The sequence below is a fragment of the Panthera uncia genome, assembly GCF_023721935.1.
Source record: "Panthera uncia isolate 11264 chromosome A3 unlocalized genomic scaffold, Puncia_PCG_1.0 HiC_scaffold_12, whole genome shotgun sequence".
NCBI lineage: Eukaryota > Metazoa > Chordata > Mammalia > Carnivora > Felidae > Panthera > Panthera uncia.
Window position 1 is genome coordinate 18,014,414 of NW_026057579.1, and position 22,338 is coordinate 18,036,751.

Sequence of the window (22,338 nt, forward strand, 5' to 3'; positions counted from 1 at the left end):
AAAAGGACTACCCATAAATGGGTGTGAGGGATCTTACCGGGGTGAAGGAACCAGTCTCAAACCAGACCATGGTTGCTCAACTTGGTAAACGTATTATAAATCACTGAATTGTACACTTAAAACAGGTGAATTTATGGTTAAGGAAACTATACCTCAAGAAAGCTGCTTTTCAAAAAAACAGGCAGTGTTATTAATACAGGCATGCAGAGAACAGGACACAAGGGGAAAAACGAAAAGGAAGGGTGCAGCCGTGAGAACATCTAGGGGAAAGAAGGCAGAGGAGGGAAAAGTACTCAAAGACCCCAGGGCAGCAGCGCACCTGTGTGTGCGCAGCACAGCAAGGGTGTCAGTGTGGCTGGACTTGAAAAGTTTTAGGTGGGAGAGTGAGAGATGAAGCGGGAGAAGCAAGGATGGGTAGAGGACGGTGGTGACGGCAGCACGTAGGGCCTCTGCACGTCCACGGGAAAGACGTGGGCTTTTGCGATGCGAGAAAGGGAGAAGAGATGAAAGTTGTGCGCAGAGGAGAGATGTGACCTGACTTGCATTTTAAAAAGATCCTACAGGGCATGCCTGGGCAGCACAAACACTAAAACCGGAACGATACAGAGAAGATTAGCATGGCCCCTGGGCAAGGATGACACAAGCTCCTGAAGCGGTCCCCACTTTTATAACTAAATATAAAAACGAAAAGATCCTACAAAGTAGGAAAATTATAAAAAGAGATGATAAAAGGCTCCACACAAGCTAGCTACCGCCAGAGTTACTGACCTCTCTGATCTGACTGGGACACTGACACGTTCTACACTGAAAAGGAGGGGACGCTTGTGTCTCAAAATGTGGCCTCTGTGACCTGCACCAGACCCCAGTCCAGGGGGGCCTGTTATACAGGCAGGTCCTGAAGTTCCACCTCTGATGTGTGAACACCTGGCTCTGAGGACGGGAGACGAAATTTTACACACTTCCCAGGAGATGACTTTTGAGAAACACAATGAACCAGACGAACATTCAAGTCCCTTCAAACTCTAAATTATGAGAAAGTATGCAGGCAACTAAAACCACGCTTGTCTAGGGAAATGGCTGGGGTTTACTATAAATGAATAGCTCAATTGATTATTTTATTACAGATGAAGTGCTCTTTTTTCCCCATTCTCGAAAATCCTTACCCAGTTGTTTTTTTTCCCAGCATAAATTTCCATGTTCTCTCCATACTGCGGCTCTTCCAGTAACGTCTGATACTCAAACATGAGGCGGGAGCTCTCACGAAGGCGGCTGCACTGGAACTGGTGATACTGTTGCACAAGCTCCTTCACCACAAGCAACAGACATTCAGGATTTGAAGGATTCCAGGAGGCAAGGTTCTGTAGAAGCCATAAATAAAAGACCAGTTGAAAAGGAATTTTCATACACATCCAGCATCCCATCAGCACATCGACACAGAGGAAAACCGTGATGAAAATCTAAGATTACTCTTAATTAGCCATAAACTCAGAACCGAAGTTACAAGGGTCTTTTGAGCTTGGTGACTTCTCCTTGTCTTCTAAAAATCCTTGCAGAAAATGAAGGAGAAATTCCATTAGAAGGAGGCACAGACAGTAAAGTGTGAAGCCGGGTAGTAACAAAATGAGAAACCTAGATACCCTAGAAGATCATCATTTTAGCCCTGGGAGACTTAATTTCCTCTTATTCTTTTACAATTTTATTTTTTTTCAATCTGCACATAAATTCAGTATTATATGCTTAACATCATTCAACCCAGATCCACAGACCATCTGCATCTATGCCAGATATAAATAAATGTTCTGTAAACACTGGAACCCCACAGAAACACAAGCACACCGATGATGGTTTGGTCTGGAAATGATAGGAACGGAGTAGGGAAGAGGGAAAATAAGTTAGGAAATACAAGGTTGAGAGAGAGAAAGGAAATGGCTGTGAGAGCTGACGACAAGGAAAGGAGCTGGGAATGGGGAGAGATTTGGTAAGCATGCAGTCCTTGTTAAGCTCACATTCATTCATTCATTCATTCATTCAACAACAGCTATCAGATGCCTATTATTAAGCTTCAGCCACTGTTCTAGGCAGTAAAGAAAACAAACCAAGCCCTTGCTCTCCAGAAGCTTACATTTTAGAGGGCCAAAATAAGCAACAAACAATGAACTACATCAGATAGTAATAAATGCTACTGAGGACCAAACAGCATGTATCTCGGAAGCCTAGTGAAGGGAGTGACACAAGGAGAAAGAGGTGATCAGCTTGTGTGAAATGGTGCTGACACAGTGAGTTAGGAGGTCTGAGAGTTGACTGTAAGGTCCAGTGACACACCCATCAACAGCGTCCTCAAAAAGCACTCTTTGGTGAGGTAAAGCATGACTGTCAAGCATTTAAGAGAGAATGGGTAGAAAGTGCACATAGCTAGTATAGACAATTCAAACTGGTAACTAGGGAGGAGTGTGGGGTCAAGGGAAAGTTCTGCTCAGATGTTTGTAGCCTGCTGGAATGTCCGTGTAGAAAAAGGGGGGGGGGGGCATTAAGGGGCTGGGTGCAGAAGAGCAAGAGGAAAGAAAGCCAACAGGTAGATAAGGATGGGATCTCTAAGAGGACTGGCTTTAGAAATGAGCACAGAGAGCCCATCCATAGGAACAGGAGGAAAAGACAAGTGAAGGAGGAGGAGCACAGGTAGGTTGTTGTGTGAGGTGACAGGAGCTTGGGGCCAACTTCTCTCCTTAGAGCTTATATGTTCTCCTTGAAACACGAAGGATGGTCATCAGCTGGGAGTTAGGAAGAAGGAAATGATGTTGGAAGTTTGAGAAGGAAGTGTGAACCAGTCATTTGGAAGAGTCATTCAGAAGAATAAATGGACTGGAAAAATGTAGGAGGAATTCCAGACAGCACTAAAAGCCCCACTGGGGTTAGACGTACAGTTTTTAAGTGAGACAAATTAGCATAAATTTCATTGCCTGGGTGCAAAGGTGGAGTGAGAGGAATTTGGATTTAACAAAGCTTGGGACCTTGCCAGAAAAGCACAATAGAAAGGAAGAGAGGCAAAAGATCTGAGAGGGTTTGCAAAAGAATGATTACAATTATGGACCATGGCTGTTAAGTCAGGAAACGCCAAGCAAGTCTGTAAGGGAGGTGGGTTAGTGAAAGGGTGGCAGGACCAACGGTCCTGCATTTCGTGGGTCATTAGGTATCATCACACGGGGAAAGGCTTACTAATAAATAGGGAAGATACATAAGCTTGAACTAGGGCTACTGCAACTCCAAGGACAGTAAGCAGAATGAGAATGACAAATGAAATAAAAGCCTGGTAGGCTGGTGCCCATTAGGGTGAGGTTTGCTCCTCCAATTAGGTCAATCAGTAGGTGTCCGGCAGTAACACTGGCAGTTAATCCCACAGCCGGTGCTACTGGCTGAATGAACACTAATGGTCTTGATACCTACTAACATAGGAACGAATAGAATAGAAGAGTTGCTGGAGATGAAACACTAAAAAGATTGAACTGGAAGGATGGGAGGTATGGTCAGAGGATAGGATGGTTGCAACTGGGAGAACAGAGATGAATCTGTTAACTGGTACTGACAAGGTATGGAGTACTACCGAGAGTGTGCCTGGCTCGAAGAATCCTTTATGTGAATATTAAATCATATATTTGGGGAATTTGGGGAAAAGGGAATGCTACCGATTTCCTTGGTATTGGTAGCAGCACCGAAGAGCAAGAAAAACACCTCCCGTACCTCCAGATTCTGTTTCAGGTGGGATAATCTCAGGTGTGTCTGGGGTATTGGGGTGTTTGTTTTAATTACAGCTTCCCGGGTGATTCGAATGCACAAGAAAGGCTGAGGACCACTGACTTGGAGGAAAAAGAATTACAGAAGAGGTTGCAGGTATCTAGGACTCTACTGATAACAGACCATGTTAATACCCCCAAAACACTCAATCTCCAGAAATCTAGAAATTTAGCATCAAGAAAGAGAATACATATTATACTATGAATGTTCAATAAGTGATAATTATATAGCTTGCCAAGTGCTATATAAATTCTCAGAACTTTTCATACGTTCAAGTTAATCCACATCACAACCTTACAAGTTATATTAACCACTTTACACATGAGGCAAAAAGTAGTTTAATATCTTGTCCAAGGTCAAAGAGCTATTAAACAATAAATCAGGGGCGCCTGGGTGGCGCAGTCGGTTAAGCGTCCGACTTCAGCCAGGTCACGATCTCGCGGTCCGTGAGTTCGAGCCCCGCGTCAGGCTCTGGGCTGACGGCTCAGAGCCTGGAGCCTGTTTCCGATTCTGTGTCTCCCTCTCTCTCTGCCCCTCCCCCGTTCATGCTCTGTCTCTCTCTGTCCCAAAAATAAATAAAAAACGTTGAAAAAAAAATTAAAAAAAAAAATAAACAATAAATCAAGTTGAATTTCAAACTTAAGCAATTTGGCTCCAAGTCCCTGCTTAAGTACTACACCAGAGGTCCTTACACATTTTGGTCTTGGAAACCTTTTACACTCTTTAAAAAAAAAGTCCTGAGAACACCAAAGAGCTTTTGTTTATATGAATTATAGGGATCACATTTACTATATTAAATATGAAAACCAAGAAATTTTAAAAATATTTATTAATTCATGTTAAAATAACAAACCTACTACATGTTAACATAAAAAAACATTTTTAATGAAATCACTATGATTTCAAAAAAAAAACAGAGCATGGCATTGTTTTATATTCTTGCAAATCTCTTTAATGTCTGGCTTAATAAAAGAGCTGAATTCTCATACCTGCTTTTACATTCAATGTTGCGATATGTTGTTTTGCCTGAAATATATGAAAAAAATCCAACCTCACTCGAATATGTACTTTAAAAAGAGAGGAGTATTTTAATAGCCTTGACAAATAATTCTGGATATATTCTTCTTGGATACTATACCGAAACTCAACAAGTGGTAGTTTCTTAAAGGTTAGTTACAATGTGGAATCTGAAACTATATTCATAAATGTTTCATACTCTTACATCAAATTCCATCCATCTATCCTGCACTTTAAACATATCATTTACTTATATATGATTTTGTACCATCATGATGTGGTCATTTAGAAAATACTGATTCACTGAGTTACGTAAATCTTCCAAACTGTGACACGTTTCATTTATATAATACCAAACAGTCACATTCATTAATACCATAACTAATCTCACCAGAAAAGTCTATCAAAAGAAAACAAACAAAAAGTAAAGAAATGCATCCTTTAAAAGGATAGCAATTATTCTGGTCTACTAAATGGGTTGATTTACAGGTACTAAATGACAATGGGGAAATCACAAAATGCTCTTTTATTTACAGGATAGATAGGTCTTAAGGGAAGTTCAAATAAAAACTTGATGAACAGAAGAAAAGTAAGATCTTCAGCATCATACAGTGAATGAAAGGCAGCCCTAACTATGAACTGATTTGATAAGAAGAGTACAAAGTCTTCACTGGCAAATCTCTTGACTTCAAGATTCTGAAAATTCCTTTTGAGCTACTCAAGAACACAAAGTACCAATAGGATAAAACAACACAGTATAAAACTTAAAATGATCAGTATGTAGCTTGCTATGCATTTCCTCCAGAGATTATCATTAAACATTAATAGGAAAAATATGCAACCTTCCATTTCTTGGTCAAGTAGTCAAGTCCCTATTCAAGGACAAAAAGAAAAAACTTTAGTCACTTCAACTTCTATTTTTTTCAATTCTATCATTTTCTTTAGCTGTTTGGCAAGTTACAAGCCTATATCCCACAATAAAGAAGAAGAAGAAGAAGAAGAAGAAGAAGAAGAAGAAGAAGAAGAAGAAGAAGAAGAAAGAAAGAAAAATTCTAAAAGCATCTAAACTGGCAAACATCTCTTACCAATTTCAATTCATGTCAAGTAATTCAACCTAATTGTTAAATACATAAAGATATGCCAACAAGTCCCTTTCCATTAAAATATAATCTCCCAATGCATGGAAATGCATTTGACCTCTTTGGCCATTCAGTGCATACTTCACCGTGAAATGACTTAGCCAAAAAACATCCTCATCAGGGGACGTAAAGATAGGCTCAACAAGATAAAAATCCTCCCATTATTGCTATATGACCATTTTTACTTAGGTAATTTGTGGTTAGAACCACTTTGTTTAGAAGAGGAGAACCAGAAAATATTACAAGATTGTGATCACTTCCTAACTCTAGGACATATTTTTTAAACGGTCTAACAATGGAGGATGTTGGCGCTTTCCACTCTCTTGAGTCAAGTTAGATGTCCAAAGGTTTCTTCGGGGAAGTGTGCAGGTCAGCACTTGGGAACAGGGGCTAGGTGGATGGTGCAGTCAAGGCATAAATTAAGAGGCCTCTTTAGAAAAAAGAGAAATAGGTATGTCTATATATATACATATTATATATATATATTATATATATGTATATATATAATATGTGTATATAATATGTATAATTCTATGTATACTAAGTTCTTATTCTACTTAATTTTGGTAATGCATGAAAGAAAAAATCTGAAATGAGGATGGTCATGAAGAGTAAGCATAGGACACATACTACCAAAGAAAAGAGAAAAGAGATATCAAAAATGAGGAATGAGGGGTGCCTGGGTGGCTTAGCCTGTTAAACAGACAACTCTTGATTTTGGCTCAGGTCACAATCTCACCGTAGTTTCAGCCTCACATCCGCCTGTGAGCTGACAGCACAGAGCCAGCTTGGGATTCTCTCTCTCCCTCTCTCTATGCCCCTCTCCTGCTCACGCTCTAAATAAATAAATAAACAAACAAACAAACAAACTTTTAAAAAATGAGGAATGAAAACCCCATTAGAAAAAAGCAATAAAATACAATGAAAGTAAACAGACAAAAGCAGAGAATTAACTACTATTATGACACTTTATTCACTCTCACTAAACACTGATGAAGCAGCTCAGGGAAGGTGTGATGTCAGTTCTTTTTAAAGACAGGTTAACCAGAGAGGCTGGCTAACTCTGGTAATACTCAGGGGCGGACAGTGACAGTGCAGAATGTAAATCTGCCAACCCTCTCTTCAGTTCCCTGAAACATCGGCTGCTAACCAAACAGTTCGCACCTGCCTCTCTATAGCCGTGACCCATCTCACACCTGGTGCTAATTCTGGATTCCCTACTTTGGCTCCCCTGCTGGGGCTGCCAGATGTGAGAGATGTTCCTGCTCATGGGACCCTCAACCATCTCACATTTCTCTCTCATCAACACACTCCACCGCACATGTATACTCCCAAACCAATGGCTCCACGACCTTGAACATGCCCAACAAATCTTCAGTTCCTTGTCAGCTTCCTTATGTCAGCAACACAGTGATGGATACTGTTTTCGGAGGCCTAGCTCACCCTCAATTCACATCTCACTGAAAACATGGCTTCTCAGTCATACTGAGGCAAATTCAGACACATCAATCAATGAAAATAGTTGGGAAACGATGTGCTAAAGTTCATATCTTTGGGGGGATAAAGGAGAAAAATAAGCAAATTAGCAAATGAGCCCTGGGGCCCATCACTGCCTAATAATGGAAAGAAAAGAAATTGAAGGGGAATTTTTTTTCTTTAAAAACAAAAATCTTATAACGAAAAATTTCCATTAATAAAGGAATTACCTGACACTTCATACTACAAAATTTTGCGCTATCTGGCAATCAGATAAAATGGAAATCAAAACTGATTGACAGCATATGAAAAGCATGTAACCTTAATAATCAAAGAAATGTAATATTCCTGGGTTCTTTTTTGTTAACTAACTTTTCGTTGAAAAAAATAATATATACACATGGTAAAAGAAACAGCACTTTTCCAATAGCATAAAAGAGTATCAACAACAAAAGTTAAGTCTCCCTCACAACTTATAGATTTCCCCAAGTAGATTTCCCCATTCCCCAAGTAGACTACTCTTATCCCCCAGAAAAAGCAACACTGGGACTGTGTAAGGCACCAACATTTGGCCCTTCTTGGGTATTTCTAGATCACCTCTAGCTCTGCTACCGCTGCACCTTCTCCCCCACTCTCTTAGGCTACATACCCTAGCTCCCCTGGTTCAACTAGCTTCCCTTGAATCAGCTGTTAATGTGAACTCAGTAGCCTGACTTTTACTCCAAGATGGGTCCTTGGTCCCATAAATTGTTTCTTGCTCTCTCATGGGACTCATGATTCGGCCAGCCCATCACTTTTTAAGCAACCAGCTAATGCTAGTGAGGATGCAGTTTAATGGACACTTTCACACATGAGAGTGAAAATTGATATAAGCAGTTTCATTCTCAAAACCCCCTAGAAGTCCTATTTCTGGGAATCTAAGAAAAAAAATAAGGGGAAAGTATCATAGGCAAAAAATGTACAGTCATTTAAAATATCATGCAACTGCAAATAACCTACATGCCTGATAATAACAGTTGAAAAACTGTTATAGTCATTCAAAGGAATACGCAGCCAGTATGTTTACAAATACTATGCAAGAGCACAGAAAATACTATTAAATACTGGCAAAATATTAAATGAAGACAGATACAAAACTACATATACATTAAGATCTTAACTTGATTGTCCCCATCCCCTCCTAAGCCCCTACACACCAAAAACCACCTGTGCATAAAAAAATTATTTAGAAGAAATGTTAACAACTGATGTCTACAGCTGGGAGCTATTTAGAAGAGTTCTTTTTTCCTTCTTCTAAACGTTCTATACTTTCCAAATTTATATAAATGTGTGTATATGGGGCGCCTTGGTGGCTCAGTCGGTTAAGCTGCCAACTTCAGCTCAGGTCATGATCTCGCGGTCCGTGAATTCGAGCCCCACGTCAGGCTCTGTGCTGACAGCTCAGAGCCTGGAGCCTGTTTCAGATTCTGTGTCTCCCTCTCTCTCTGCCCCTCCCCTGTTCATGCTCTGTCTCTCTCTGTCTCAAAAATAAATAAACATTAAAAAAAATTTTTTTAAATAAATAAACGTTAAAAAAAAATAAAAAAATTAAATAAATGTGTGTATGTGCACATAAATAACACATGCACGTATTTTCATAATGGAAAACTACAAATTTGAAACAGTAGGGGTGCCCATGTGGCTCAGTCGGTTAAGGGGTCTGACTCGTGGTTCCAGGTCAGGTCATGATCTCACGGGTCATGGGTTCGAGCTTTCCATCAAGCTCCATGCTGACAGTGCAGAGCCTGCTTGGGATTATTCTCTGTCTCCCTCTCTCTCTGCTCCTCCCCTGCTTGCTCACTATCCCTCTCTTACTCAAATTAAATAACTAAACATTAAAAAAAATAGATTAATAGACTTCAAATATCTCATTTCAAACTGTCTCCAATCTCAAGTTGAAGCAATTCTACTTGCCATTTACAAATTTTATGAGGTCAGACTTCAATTGTCTCTTTTTATCAACTCAAAGTTACCCAGTTCCACAGCCTTCTGGAGAACAAATCTTGCATCGCTTAACCCTAGATAAATATGCTTTAAGTAACCTTGAACTGTTTCTTAAATTCCAAACCTCACACAACATTTCCAGAAAGCTACTGCAATATGCTATAATGTAATGGCAACAGTTGTAGGAATTCATTATGCTTCTCTCAACCAAAACTCTTTTGTGTTAACATTCCTCTGAATGGAAGTCTTAGGAAATGACCGGTGACATTTTACATTTCTAACAAGAACTGTAACTGGACAGCATGAATTTTTAAAATATCACTTCATCTAGGGGATACAAAAGATAGAAATAAATCTTCTAACTGACCTATTTGTAAGAGGACCACATATTATCAAAAATGAATGTCTACACTGTGTACAATAGCTCCTGTAACACATCACCTAAAATGACTTAAATGAAATTATTTTAAACTTTGTTTAGACTTTTTTTAAAATACAGCAACTTCTTAAAGTAGAGTTAACATAGCATGACGTTTAAGGGTGGGTGACAGGGAAGCTGAATTAAGAGAACTCTGGGACTACACAGAGCAAGTCTACTTCTACCTGCATAGAACTACCCTTATAATCACGAGGCTAACAAAAAAGACAACACAGCACTCACAAGCGTATCCCTTACAGTTAACTTGTAGTTCCTGTTTAACTTCTATCTTTTGAGAAAATTCACACGTTAAGAACAAAACGGGGTAGGTGGTAGGGGAGAGTACCCCGCAGTTGCATTCTGTTCCACTAAAATTTGTAGGGTACCACAAAAATAAATATTGGTAAGGCAAAAAATTAAATAGGGTCATTTTGTAATCCTCAGTGGCTTTATTTTCAAATACTCTAATAATTATCTTCATCCTTATAAGCAGGGCCTATTGAGTCTGAGATTTGAGATTGTTGCCATGATATTTGAAGTTGTTGTTAATGACGGTCTCTGAAAACTCAATGGGTTCTGGGAAGTACAGAAGAGCTAACTGAAAAGATACAAATCTCTGACATCCAAATGAACAGGTAAGGAGACAACCAATATAAGACCATTTCTGGAGTTAATATGAGCTTTAAAAGATACTCCTAGAAACAGATTACATCTTCATATCTACTTAGGAACTGTATATGACAAGAAAATTGAATATACACTGGTGAAACAAGGTGACGGTGCCGCCTGTGTTCAGGGGCTACTGAGGGAGGAGGAGAAGGCACTCCAGACCTTTTAAATCCTGCTTTAACCAGAACACCGCTACCATTCTGGTTTTTGTTTGGTTTGTTTGGGTTGGGTTGGGTTTGGCTCTGGCTTTGGTTTTGTTGAAGTTTTACCTAAGACATCATCTGAAAAAAATACTGCTGGGAAAATGGGTCTCATCTAATACACAGTAAATACTTTAGTGAAATCTCATGCTCCTTTTGCTCTTCCTATCTGTGACCATCTTCATCTTGATACCAGAATCCCTGATAAGAGGAAGCCAGAGAAGCCAGACCCATTAGATGACTTGGAGGACCCACAAGAAGAGGTGCTGAAGGAAAGCATTTTCTCTAGTTTAAGACATCAGCCCCAAGTCTCAATTAATGTACAAATACACAGCTCATGCTTAGAGTAAAAGGGATTTGTCACCTTAAATCATACATATCTTGATAATAAGCAAAATGGAATTGGTATCTTTTCAAAAACTCTAATCTATTTGGGTCATCCATGAAAGCTTCTGGCTGTGATTTCTCCCTCAGCTTTCTCTAGAGCTCTCCAAGGTTCTGACCTGCCTCTCAACCAAAATCCAACTTCCCTGAATTCTTTTTTTTTTTTTTTAACTTTTTGTGACCTAGGATCTTTCTAAAAGGGCTTTTTTGTTGCCCTGCAGGATAAAATACAGCAGTCCATTCCCTGGCTTACAATCAATAAAACCTCCTGGCTACTAATGGTAAAGTGATCCTGACTGTACATCAGTACAGAACAGGGCCAATACGTATCTTTAAGAAGGACAAAGGTAAAGTCCTGAACAAAATCCACAATTAACCTTAGTAGCTGAAAAATCACTTTTCCATGTGATTTCCCCAGTGATAGAATTGCCAGACTCATAATAGAAAAAAAAGCAAAACGAGGAATCTTAAATCTGAACTTTGAAATGCCATTCAATAGGCAGCCCCACCCACAGTTGATAGGTAAGCAAAACTTCCAATTAACAGAGGACGTCTGGGGAATCTTCAAACATCTACAACGAAATGACCTATCAGTGCATCACACCAGAATTTTCTATCATCCCAATTTTGTGCTTGGGTGTCAAAATGGTGCACTTGACTTATTTAGTTTCTTCCACAGGTAAACATGCTTTTAATCTAAAATATACAAAAATATCTAAAATTAGATATTTGGCTCCATTTAGAAAATTCAAAAAATTATCCCTTCTTGCCCATCAGAAATTACTGTAAAATTACCTGTCAACTTTTCTTAAAAGGTGACCAGCATGCAGGCCCAGGTCATGTTGAAGTATCCCTTCACATAGGTTTCTATGGCCAGCCTGCACACTTCTAAGTTCTGTTTCTTTGGAAAGAAAGTACTGTTTCTTTGGAATTGGAGGTAGATAGATGATAGGAAACAAGGGTTGGAGGGAACAGGGGAGGGAAGGAATCTCAAGCCACATCCCTTGGCCCAGCCTTCCTTTTTATTAAGAGGAAGAAAACAGAGAGCAGATTCCTTTCTAGCTTAGAAACCCCCTTAGGTGCAATAGAGTTGAAAAGAAGGGACAGAGTACTGTTCACAGAACCTTTCCCAGCCTTTCTTCTCTCAATAGTATAATCACTTAAAGAATAGTAATGGTAGCTTTTCCCTGACATCTTGAATATAAAGAGCTAAGACTGGGAACACTAACATCACTGAATAGAAGCACTTTGGAGAATACGGACTTGAATAATAACTAAATCCACTCTAGCAAGGTGCTACCTTTAAATATAAAATCAAATCTATTGGGAGCTAATATGCTCAAGTTTTATACTCACTGTTGATCAAAAAAGTATGAATAAGTAATATTATTATTAAGTTCAATTTTGCATAAAATGCCAGTGTAAATAAACCCTAAGCACTAAAAATCCTTTTGTGTGGCCAACAAAGTGTTTTAAAAGAATTTAAATTTAAATTCCTTTAAGCTGAGCACACATCCAGCTCACCAAGACCCCAACAATCTCACACACATACACACACACACACACACACACACACACAAACCTCTGTGGCCCAAATTAGTTGTGCCCCTGAAATGAATGTTGCTATTTACCTGAGTCACTAACACCACACCCCTTCTCAATCGACGTTACTCAATTCTAAGAATAAAAGGCAACACCGCAATGGCAGAAAGAAAATTGGCAAATGTGATTTCTAACTTAATTCAAATTGTTTTTCCTGGGGATGTATTTAAATTGTCCAGGTTGCTCGAATATCATCCAGGGATGTGATTTTGAAGGAGACAGCTTGTTACTGGTTTTCCTGGCTGTACTACAAGAAACAACAGTGTGAGCTTATTTTAAGTTAATGTGTGCTTCTGTGTTTCTTTACAAGAAATTAACTGCAATCATCTAGTTAAAGCAAACACTTTGTTAGGGTTTCGTTTTTCATCAGAAAATGTCTTCAGGAGTCTTTTAAACTTAGAAGATTAAGAATCCCAACTTCTGCTTTTAGATTTTAGGCTTGAAGCAAATTATTTACATCACAGGGAAAGATCATTCAAGCCTAGTGATCCTTTGTGGCACTGTGTTTTTTAGCCATACATGAGCCACAATATCCTAGGAGTCCTATCCATTCTCCCAAATCAAAACAGTAATCCTTTGCCTGCCTCAGCCAGAACCAGACCTCGGGGTCAATTCTCATTTCTTTCCAGCTATGATAGTCACAAGGAGACCCATAGGAATGGGCAGTATGGAACAAAAACAGAACAAAGAGCTTCAACCAAGTTATTTTTAACTAGAGAAACACCTGCAGGCTCTGACACCTGGTTTCTGACCCCTGCCCTAGAGGATTTCCCTAGCTGGACTTGGCCTCTGGGCTACAATGATTTATATTATACAACTGTTTCTCCTGACCTTAGCTGAGCTTCCAGGACTGAATTCCAGACCTACGGACTTGCCAGATACTCCTCTTCTTAGTCAAAATCCCAGTCTTGGACCTTCCTGGCCAGTGGTCTTAAAGTCACCAGTTGTCCTAGTAACACAATTTTTGTGTAAAAGACTAGAGGAAACGTCAGCTAAAAAAGAAGCTACCCCAAGCTCTTCTTCTTATACCAGCCACAAGCAGCTAAAAGAAAGAAAAAAACGATTCAAAGTAACACCGACCAAATGAAAAGATAGCCACAAAATATAATACATGGGGTAGGAGAAGCTTTCAGTATCTTTATCCTTCCCCCTAAAAACTCTACCTCTTAGCCCATATAATGGGCTAATATAATGGGTCCATATAATGTCCTTGTTCTAAATCCACATTTAGAAGACATGTATTGTTTGATGTCCAACACCCATTTCCCTCCTTTTGGTAACACAAGTTTCCTTTGGGAAACCACTCCTCCCCATTCTCAGGCATGGGTTTTGAGTAAGAAGCTCCACTCCAAGCTCCATGGGTCCTGACCGCCTAACCCTATCAACATTTCCTACGCACTTAGCACCTACATTTGATTCAACTATGGGCACATATCCAATCAAACCCAGTGAGATAAATGAAGACATCAGTTGAGACTTCGAGAAATAAAAGCGTTCTTTCCTTCCTCAGTAGGAGAATATAAAGTCTGAACCGGAGTAACAACTCTGTATTCACAAGGGAAGGGACTGAGCTGCTGGATGGATATGGAGACTAAGAATAAAGTCAGCACAGTGAAAGGCAGAGCAGAAAAGAAACAGAAACAGAAAGAAACTAGGTCCTGAAATTACATTATTTCAGCCATTGGACCAAGCCTTATCTGAAGCCCACCTTTGGTCTTTTAAGTTCTGTAAGCCAATGGATTCCCTTTATTGTTTAAGCCAGCTTCAATCAGATTTTCTGTGAAAGAGCAAGAAGAGAAGGAAAAAGTGAGAAGAGGGGGGAGGAATAAAAGAAAGCTGATACATCATAACACCGTATCTCCATCTTACCTCCTCCAGGAGAAAAGAACAGAGGAAGAGGTATATGAACTCTTATGAGGCCATATAACTATTCAAGAGATCTTTAAGCCCAAAGTATTGACTCAGTTTGGGTCTGATGTTTTCTGCCAGAGAAAAAAGTTAAGTAGCTCCTTATGTTATTTGCAGAAAAATCTATGTAGAGGGTTTAATCTATTTCCACTAAGCCAATAATGATTACAATCATTTCTCTTAGGGGAAAAATAATAAAAGGGAAGGAAGGAGGGAAAGATGGAAGACTCTACCCTTGTATATTACAACTCATTCAAAGAAATCAAGTTAAAATGGACCTGAGGTAGAGCTTTTCACACACCAGTCAGGTATTGGATTGAGGTGGGGGGAGGGGGGAATAAAGTGAGACTTCTTGTAGAAGCCAACAGTCCCGCTGAAGGGCATAGAAGAGAAAAATGAGCAACTGTTCTAGACCAGATAAAGACGCTCTGGTTACTGACGTGTATTCGGAGGTTGTATCTGACAAGCAGCAGCATGTCACTTCCTCAGCACTGAGCTTAGAGAGGAGGTCTTCTCTGGCTTCATGGTCCTGTGCCCAGGAGATATTTCTACCTTCCCTCCAGTTGACTGAAACATAACCAGCACGTACGAACTGTACTATGGCAGCTCATGAATGCTGGCTCCGTGCCAAGCTTGAAATGTGCACCTTTGACCAGTAAGCCTTTACATCTTTTGCACATGTTCTCTCTCCAGAGACACGAAAACAGGGCCCCCACAAAGCAGCCACAGTGACTGCCTCTGAACCATTTGTAAACTGAGCAATACACAGCAATTACTCAGTTGTATCAATTTTCCCTTTCTTAAACTCACCATCCCTCTCTAGCCCCCAAAGCCATTCCTCATCAGTCCTTTCAAAGCTGTGGTGTCCCTCACAGCCAACTAAAGAAAAGCATCTGTTTCAAATGTGCCATCCAAACAGCCATCCCTGGACCTCAATTATTTAATCACGTGTACCCCTCCAATGAAATGCCTCAAGAATCTTAACAAAGCCCTAACATACAGAGCTACCAATTTCTAATGCCAACAGCTCACTACCATCCAACAGAATGAGGCTCTTTTTACCCCTAAATACCATTTTTAAAAATTCCTTTAACAGAGGGCTATCAATACACAATCTTCATTGACCAAGAAAGCCTGATATCTACCTACAGCTGTAGCTCTCATCCTGGTTATCATCAGAGTAACCATGGAGGCATCTGAAAAAGACAGATTTTTGGGTCCTACCCGCTGAGACACTGATTCAGCAGACCTGGAATGATACATACTCCCTGACCCTAGAAAATTTGTTTCGTGATTTTTGGAGCCACATTCAGGCATTCCAATGCAAGGCAGAAACCAGAAAATCTGATCATCTTTCTGATGAGTTCTCTCCCTGAGATCAAAGACCCAAGTAATTTCACATAAACTCATTAGGCCTTCACATAAGATCCACTGCCTAAATGATGGCAAAATGCTCCATCCACTAAAGTTTTCCATTCAAGTTGCCTCACACATTTCCCAGGTAGTAACAGAATGGTCTCCAGACCTCTGCCTACCTCTAGTAATTAACACGTGGAGTTCAGGGCACTCTATATCCAGAAAAAAAAGTCTTCAGAAATGAGGAGTCAACATCATTCTTACCAATTTCTGTTTCTCCTGCACTCATAATTCTTCTAAATTTGATCCCCTCACCCGCCTAGATCAATAGTATATTCCAGGCTCCTCCTAGAATCCCATCATCCCTAATTTAATGTCACCTATGCTCCAGAAAAAAAAGCACCAAATAGCTTACTAAATTGTATGATCATTCTTAAATTGGACATATTTAACTTTAAATCACCAACTTTTCCCTTAAATGTTTTTGTGATGCTTCCATTAATACGAAGGAATCAAAGAGGGGTTGCAATCGGCAGCCTCAGAGTGCAGGCATGCTTTCTTCAAGCCACACACATTTTTTACTTTAAAACCTTCAGACAAAGCATACGCACTTCAGAGGTCACAATCCCCACCAATTACAAGTGCCTTTGGACCTATCTTTTTCACTCATTTTTATTACTTGGCTGGCTCCTTTAGGCATCTGAGTTTGCAACACCTGAATTAAGATTTTAGGGCATTTCCTCAAGATATTTTTAGTTCCCTACACAGTTCCTTCATTTGTGGTAGATACATAAGGTGTTTATTAGTGTAAGCAAAATGCAACAGAAAAAAAAAATGGCTAAAGTTTCTCAGGCACTGAAAACGAAAGATAAAAAGAAAATTCTCCTATTCAATGTGCCCACTAATGTTTGTAAAGCAAATGACTGTCTGGGTGATATAGTTACTTCACATTACCTTCCCTCTATTAGACCATAAACGGTATGAGAACAGGGATAGTGGTACCATTCCTCTTTGTGCAAGGGCTGGGCTGGACACCGGCTATTCAACGTGGACACTCCAACTATTTGTCAAGTGAATGATCACTACTATTCAATTAATTATAAACTACGTTAAATATATTAAAGGATTCAAAACTTTTCCAGGGTCAAGAAAGATACTGGCTACTGGGAGCTAAACTAATCTGTGGTTATAAGCAGAAGTAGACAAGGGAAACTGAACAGCAATTCTGAAAATACAATATTGCAATATGACTAATTATAGTCATCAATCATTAAAAGTTTGAACAGTCTGAAAAATATTATCTTAAAAGCACTTCAAGATAGAATTTCTTTCCAAAGGTTAGCACACTTAAAATAAGAATGTAAAAAAAAAAAAAGCTATAAAAACAAAATCAAATTATCATGCCTCAATAGACAAGGTCTAAGGGATACAAAATAGCACATTAAATCAGTTCCCAGTTCAAAAAAAAAAAAAAAAACCTGCATGAGATGTTGATCTTCCTGTTTTTCATAAACCTTATAATTGCGCTTCCAGAAAACTACCAAGCATCTGCCTCTATGTAGCTAATTCATTTAATCTTGGAGCTCTCACAAGGAAATAGAGAGTATACTGTGCCAGGATCACTATCTTCTCTAGCCAAAATCATAATGCCTTGGAGCCAATTTCCTTTTGGTAAATTTTGATCAAATTCCTTCAATTTGCAACTTCCTTAGTACTGGTAATGGCTGCACATGTCACAAGTGTGTGTGTGTGTGTGTGTGTGTGTGTGTGTGTAATATACATTACAAATTTAATAGTAATATGTACACATGTGCACACAGTTGGACGTACCCACACATGCAGTCACACATATATATCCATGCATACCGATTCCTATACATCTCTCTATTTGATGCTCTGTGAATACCACAGTCACAAAGCCCATTCAGACTTCCTTGATCCAGTAATAATTCTCTGGTAACTAACATTACTTTGTAAATCTGCATTAATCAATTCTACTATGCAGCTACAACATAATGATAATCAAGGTTAATAATAATACTGCTGATGTGATAAATAGTCCCTTAAAATTTTCTGAATCATTAAAGAAAGATCACATTATGTTCTACTTTTAGAGTAAAGGGTATTTTATCAAAATTCAATTATTTTAAAAGAATTGGTGACCCATATATGTCTTATCCAGGAAACTTTTAGAGTCTAAATATTTGATTAATCAAGTATACCTTATTTCCCAGTTATTCTTGATAAAGTAGAATTTCTGTGATTTTTAACATATGGCTCCTATATTTAAAGTGCACATATTACATACTATTAACAGGGATTACAGATTAACCACATCATATTTTACAACTATGATCTATAATTCTTCAATCCTTGAAGTGCCAAACTGTTGACTCTCTAGTTGTTGTTATTCTTTAAAACTAAGCCACATTAAATATAATTCACCTTTCCTGATGCATCAAGGTCATTATTATGAGAATGTATTATAATGCTGCCTTTTTAAAAAAATGGTATCAGTAGGGGGTTAAGTGAATAGGGTTATCTGTCTTTAAATAACTCTAGGATAATGCATCTTTATAATCCTTCTGTTGTTTCTGACAGTTCTCTTCAAATTACTATACACGATATTTGTCTCATTTTGCTATATCCTGTGTCATTATCAATCTTAATCTTTAGTCATGCATTATATACAATTACCTAAGTAAAAACTAAAATGCCTTTATATATCTCATGTATAAAATAGAGCACATAGTCCCTATGACGGCTGTTACAAAATTAAGAACCTCTTATTTTTTTGAGGGGTGGGGCTTATTTTTGGTCTGTGACTATGACCAAATGGTTAAAGGTACATGAAATCTGAGACATGTATCTACCTACCCATTTATAGGAAATTCAGAGGAACAAAGGAACATGTTAAACTATGCCACAGGCATACAATCAACAAAATCCAGTCTGTGGTAATTTCAAAAGACAATGGCCCTACTTCTTCAACCACAAACTGCACATGGGAGAAAATGAAGATGGAGAAAACTTATCAGCCAAAAGAAACTTAGCAGCTAAAAGACCTAACAATCACAGCGTGTAGATTTTGGCTCAAACAATTTGAAATTTGAACACTGGTTATTGGTGATGCTAGGGAATTCCTGGCAATGTTTTTAGGCAAGATAACAGTATTTTGGCTATGTCTTTTAAAAGACTTCTTATCACCTCATACCTGTCAGAATGGCTGAAATTAAAAACACTAGACACAACAGGTGTGGGCGAGGATGTGGAGAAAAACAAACACTCGTGCACTGCCGGTGGGAGTGCAAACTGGCGCAGCCACTGAGGCAGACCGTGCAGAAGTTCCTCAGGAAGTTAAAAATAGAGTTACCTTATGATCCAGCAATCACACTAGTGAGTATTTACCCAAATGATACAGAAACACTAATTCAAAGGGATAGCTGCACCCTTATGTTTATAGCAGCATTATTTATGAAAATACAATTATGAAAGCAGCCCAAGTGTTCATCAACGAATGAATGCACGGATAAAGAAGATGTGGTGTATATATATGTATGTCTGTGTGTGTACGTATACACACACACAACAGAATATTATTCAGCCATAAAAAAAGAACGAAATCTTGCTATTTGCAACGACATGGATAGACCTAGAGAGTATTATGCTAAGCGAGATAAGTCAGTCAGAGAAAGACGAATCCTGTATGATTTCACTCATATGTGGAATTTAAGAAACAGAACAAACAAGCAAAGGGCGAGAAAAAAAAAAAAAGAGAAAGAGAAACAAACCAAGAAACACACTCTTAATTATAGAGTCTAACCACAAACTGATGGCTACCAGAGATGAGGTGGGTGGGGGACAGGTTAAATTTGGTGATGCGGATTCAGGAGTGCACTTGTTGTGATGAGTACCGGGTGATGTATGAAAGTGTTGAATCACTACATTGTACACCTGAAACTAATGTTACACTGTATGTTAACTAACCTGAAACTAATAAAACACTGTATGTTAATGATAATAAGATAATAACTATAATAAATAAATAATGATTCCTTATCTTTTTATTAATTTTTTAATGTTTATTTATTTTTGAGAGAGACAGAGACAAGAGTGCAAGGAGGGGAGAGACAGAGAGAGAGGGAGACACAGAATCTGAAGCAGGCTCCAGGCTCTGAGCTGTCAGCCCAGAGCCCAACTCAGGGCTCGAACTCACGAACCATGAGATCATGACCTGAGCCAAAGTCAGACGTTCAACTGACTGAGCCATGCAGGCACCCCAAAGATTCCTTATCTTTTTGAGTAAATACAAAAGTATTTACAGATGAAATGACATAATGTATGGGATTTGCTTCAAAATAATATGGTAAGAGATAAGTGAATGTAGATACAGATGAAACAAGACAGAATATGAGTTGACAATTCTTGAAGTTAAGTGACAGAGCCATGAAGACTCATTATACAATACTGTTTACTTTTATATATGTTTGAAATTCTCCATAATACAAAGTCTTTAAAAATGAATCAATTCTATGGTTACAAAGAATATTGTTTCGCTCTGATTTCTAAAAACTATCTAAGAATTATGTTTTTGTGTCTAAAAATGGCTAGTTACAAATTTACAGTCATAAATTGATGTTAAACATTTTAAAAAGCTCTATCATTAAACTGATCTTAATTTTTTAATCGACTAAGGTTTCTCAATTTTCAAACTTTTCATTAATCCTTTTCCTTAATTTCTTTCTTTTTTTTTTTTTGTGGAAAGAGAGCACACATGGGGAGGAGCAGAGGAAGGGAGAGGGAGTGGGAGAGAGAAAGAGGGTGGGGGAGAGGGGGAGGGAAAGGGGAGGGGGGAAGGAGAGAGGGAGAGAGAGGGAGAGGGGGAGAGAGAGAGAGAGACAGAGACAGAGAGAGAGACAGAGAGACAGAGAGTGAGTCTCAAGCAGGCTCTATGCTCAGCATGGAGCCCAACGTGGGAGTCGATCTCACAATCGTGAGATCATGACCTAAGCTGAAATCAATAGTAAGATGCTTAACTGACTGGGCCACCCAGGTGCCCCTACCTTAGATTTTATAAACATCTTCTATTGCATTATTTTCTTAGAAAACAAAATTCTCACAGAACATGCTGTAAAACAGCACATTTACATTACAACTTTAATGATTATAAATAAAAAGGTCTAAAAAGTACTAACAAAAGAAATGGTGCCTAGGCTCTCTTCAGGAAGTTAAAGTCATGTTAATGGATTTATTTTTAGTCTTCAAAGTTTGCAAATTACTATTAATAGATTTTCTCATTCAAAATATATTAAGGGTGTCAATTTATTTACTTTAAGCTAGAAAAGGCACAGTTTTTAAAAAAATTTTTTAATGTTTTTATTTATTTTTGAGACAGAGAGAGACAGAGCATGAGCAGGGGAGGAACAGAGAGAGAGGGAGACACAGAATCCAAAGCAGGCTCCAGGCTCTGAGCTGTCAGCACACAGCCCGACGTGGGGCTCGAACTCACGGACCATGAGATCGTGACCTGACGCAAAGTCAGACGCCCAACTGACTGAGCCACCCAGGCGCCCCAGAAAAGATACATTTTCAACATAAATCTTCAGCTAATATCTCAAAATCATTTCTGTTCAGTTCTATTCATGTATCAATACAAACACACAAACCCAAATGTCTAAAATAGTTATTTCATCTTTTCCTGACTCTAAAATGCTTTTAACTTAATATGAGTGGATTTAGTGAATTTGGGCTCAGGAGCAGTACTGAGGTAGGGTTGAAAATAAAACAAATGATTAACTTACACTTTTAATATATTAGTTTTTAAATTAAAATCAAACTTCCTTGGGACAAATTTTGCATTTTTAAAATACTTCCTACAGGGGCTTACTGAGCTAAAGTCCATGGTAACCTTCCAAGTACCTCCAAATCAATAAAATAAATAAATCCTTTTAAAATGTCCTTTGAACATACAAATGATATACAATTGTTATATTAGTCCTTACCGATGAAGTTTTTCAAATCTCCTAAAGGACCCCTTTGATTTCAAATGAGTGATGATCTCTGGTAGACAATTTTAGATACTATAAGTAATTTGCTTCCTTTCTTTTAAAAAATCTATAATAATCCAGACTTTTTACTTTTCAATATGGTTTCTTCATAAATGTTCTTGAAATACAGTCAAGAAACTACATTATAAATGTGTTGAATGTTTTGCTTATAATAATATTGTGCTTCTATGGTATTTTCATAATCCCAATAACTTAAAAACATTTTTTAATGTATACAAGGTCTACTGAGTCATTGTCAGTTCAAGGCTACAAACCACTCTGTGGTTAACTGATTACATCAGACCAGCGTAAGGGTTGAGCTGGCACTTTGCAGGTTTAAATATCTTGGC

At 38.5% G+C, this 22,338-nt stretch overlaps 1 protein-coding gene and 1 non-coding gene across 4 annotated transcripts in view; one reads left to right on the plus strand and one right to left on the minus strand.

The window, feature by feature from the left end:
• The first annotated feature begins 566 nt into the window (after positions 1 to 566).
• On the plus strand, positions 567 to 667 carry LOC125937822 (U6 spliceosomal RNA). Its single transcript, XR_007462512.1, has one exon. It is a non-coding gene; the product is annotated as a U6 spliceosomal RNA (small nuclear RNA).
• Positions 668 to 1,103: 436 nt separating this feature from the next.
• LOC125937310 (BRISC and BRCA1-A complex member 2) overlaps positions 1,104 to 22,338 on the minus strand; it is a 119,109-nt gene continuing 97,874 nt past the window's right edge. For 2 of the 3 annotated variants that reach the window (XM_049651919.1, XM_049651920.1), the window contains exon 5: positions 1,104 to 1,358. In XM_049651919.1, the coding sequence (XP_049507876.1) occupies positions 1,119 to 1,358 (240 nt within the window). In that variant the 3' untranslated portion in view covers positions 1,104 to 1,118. The remainder of the gene's footprint in view (positions 1,359 to 22,338) is intronic. The other variant, XR_007462347.1, reaches the window with a different exon arrangement.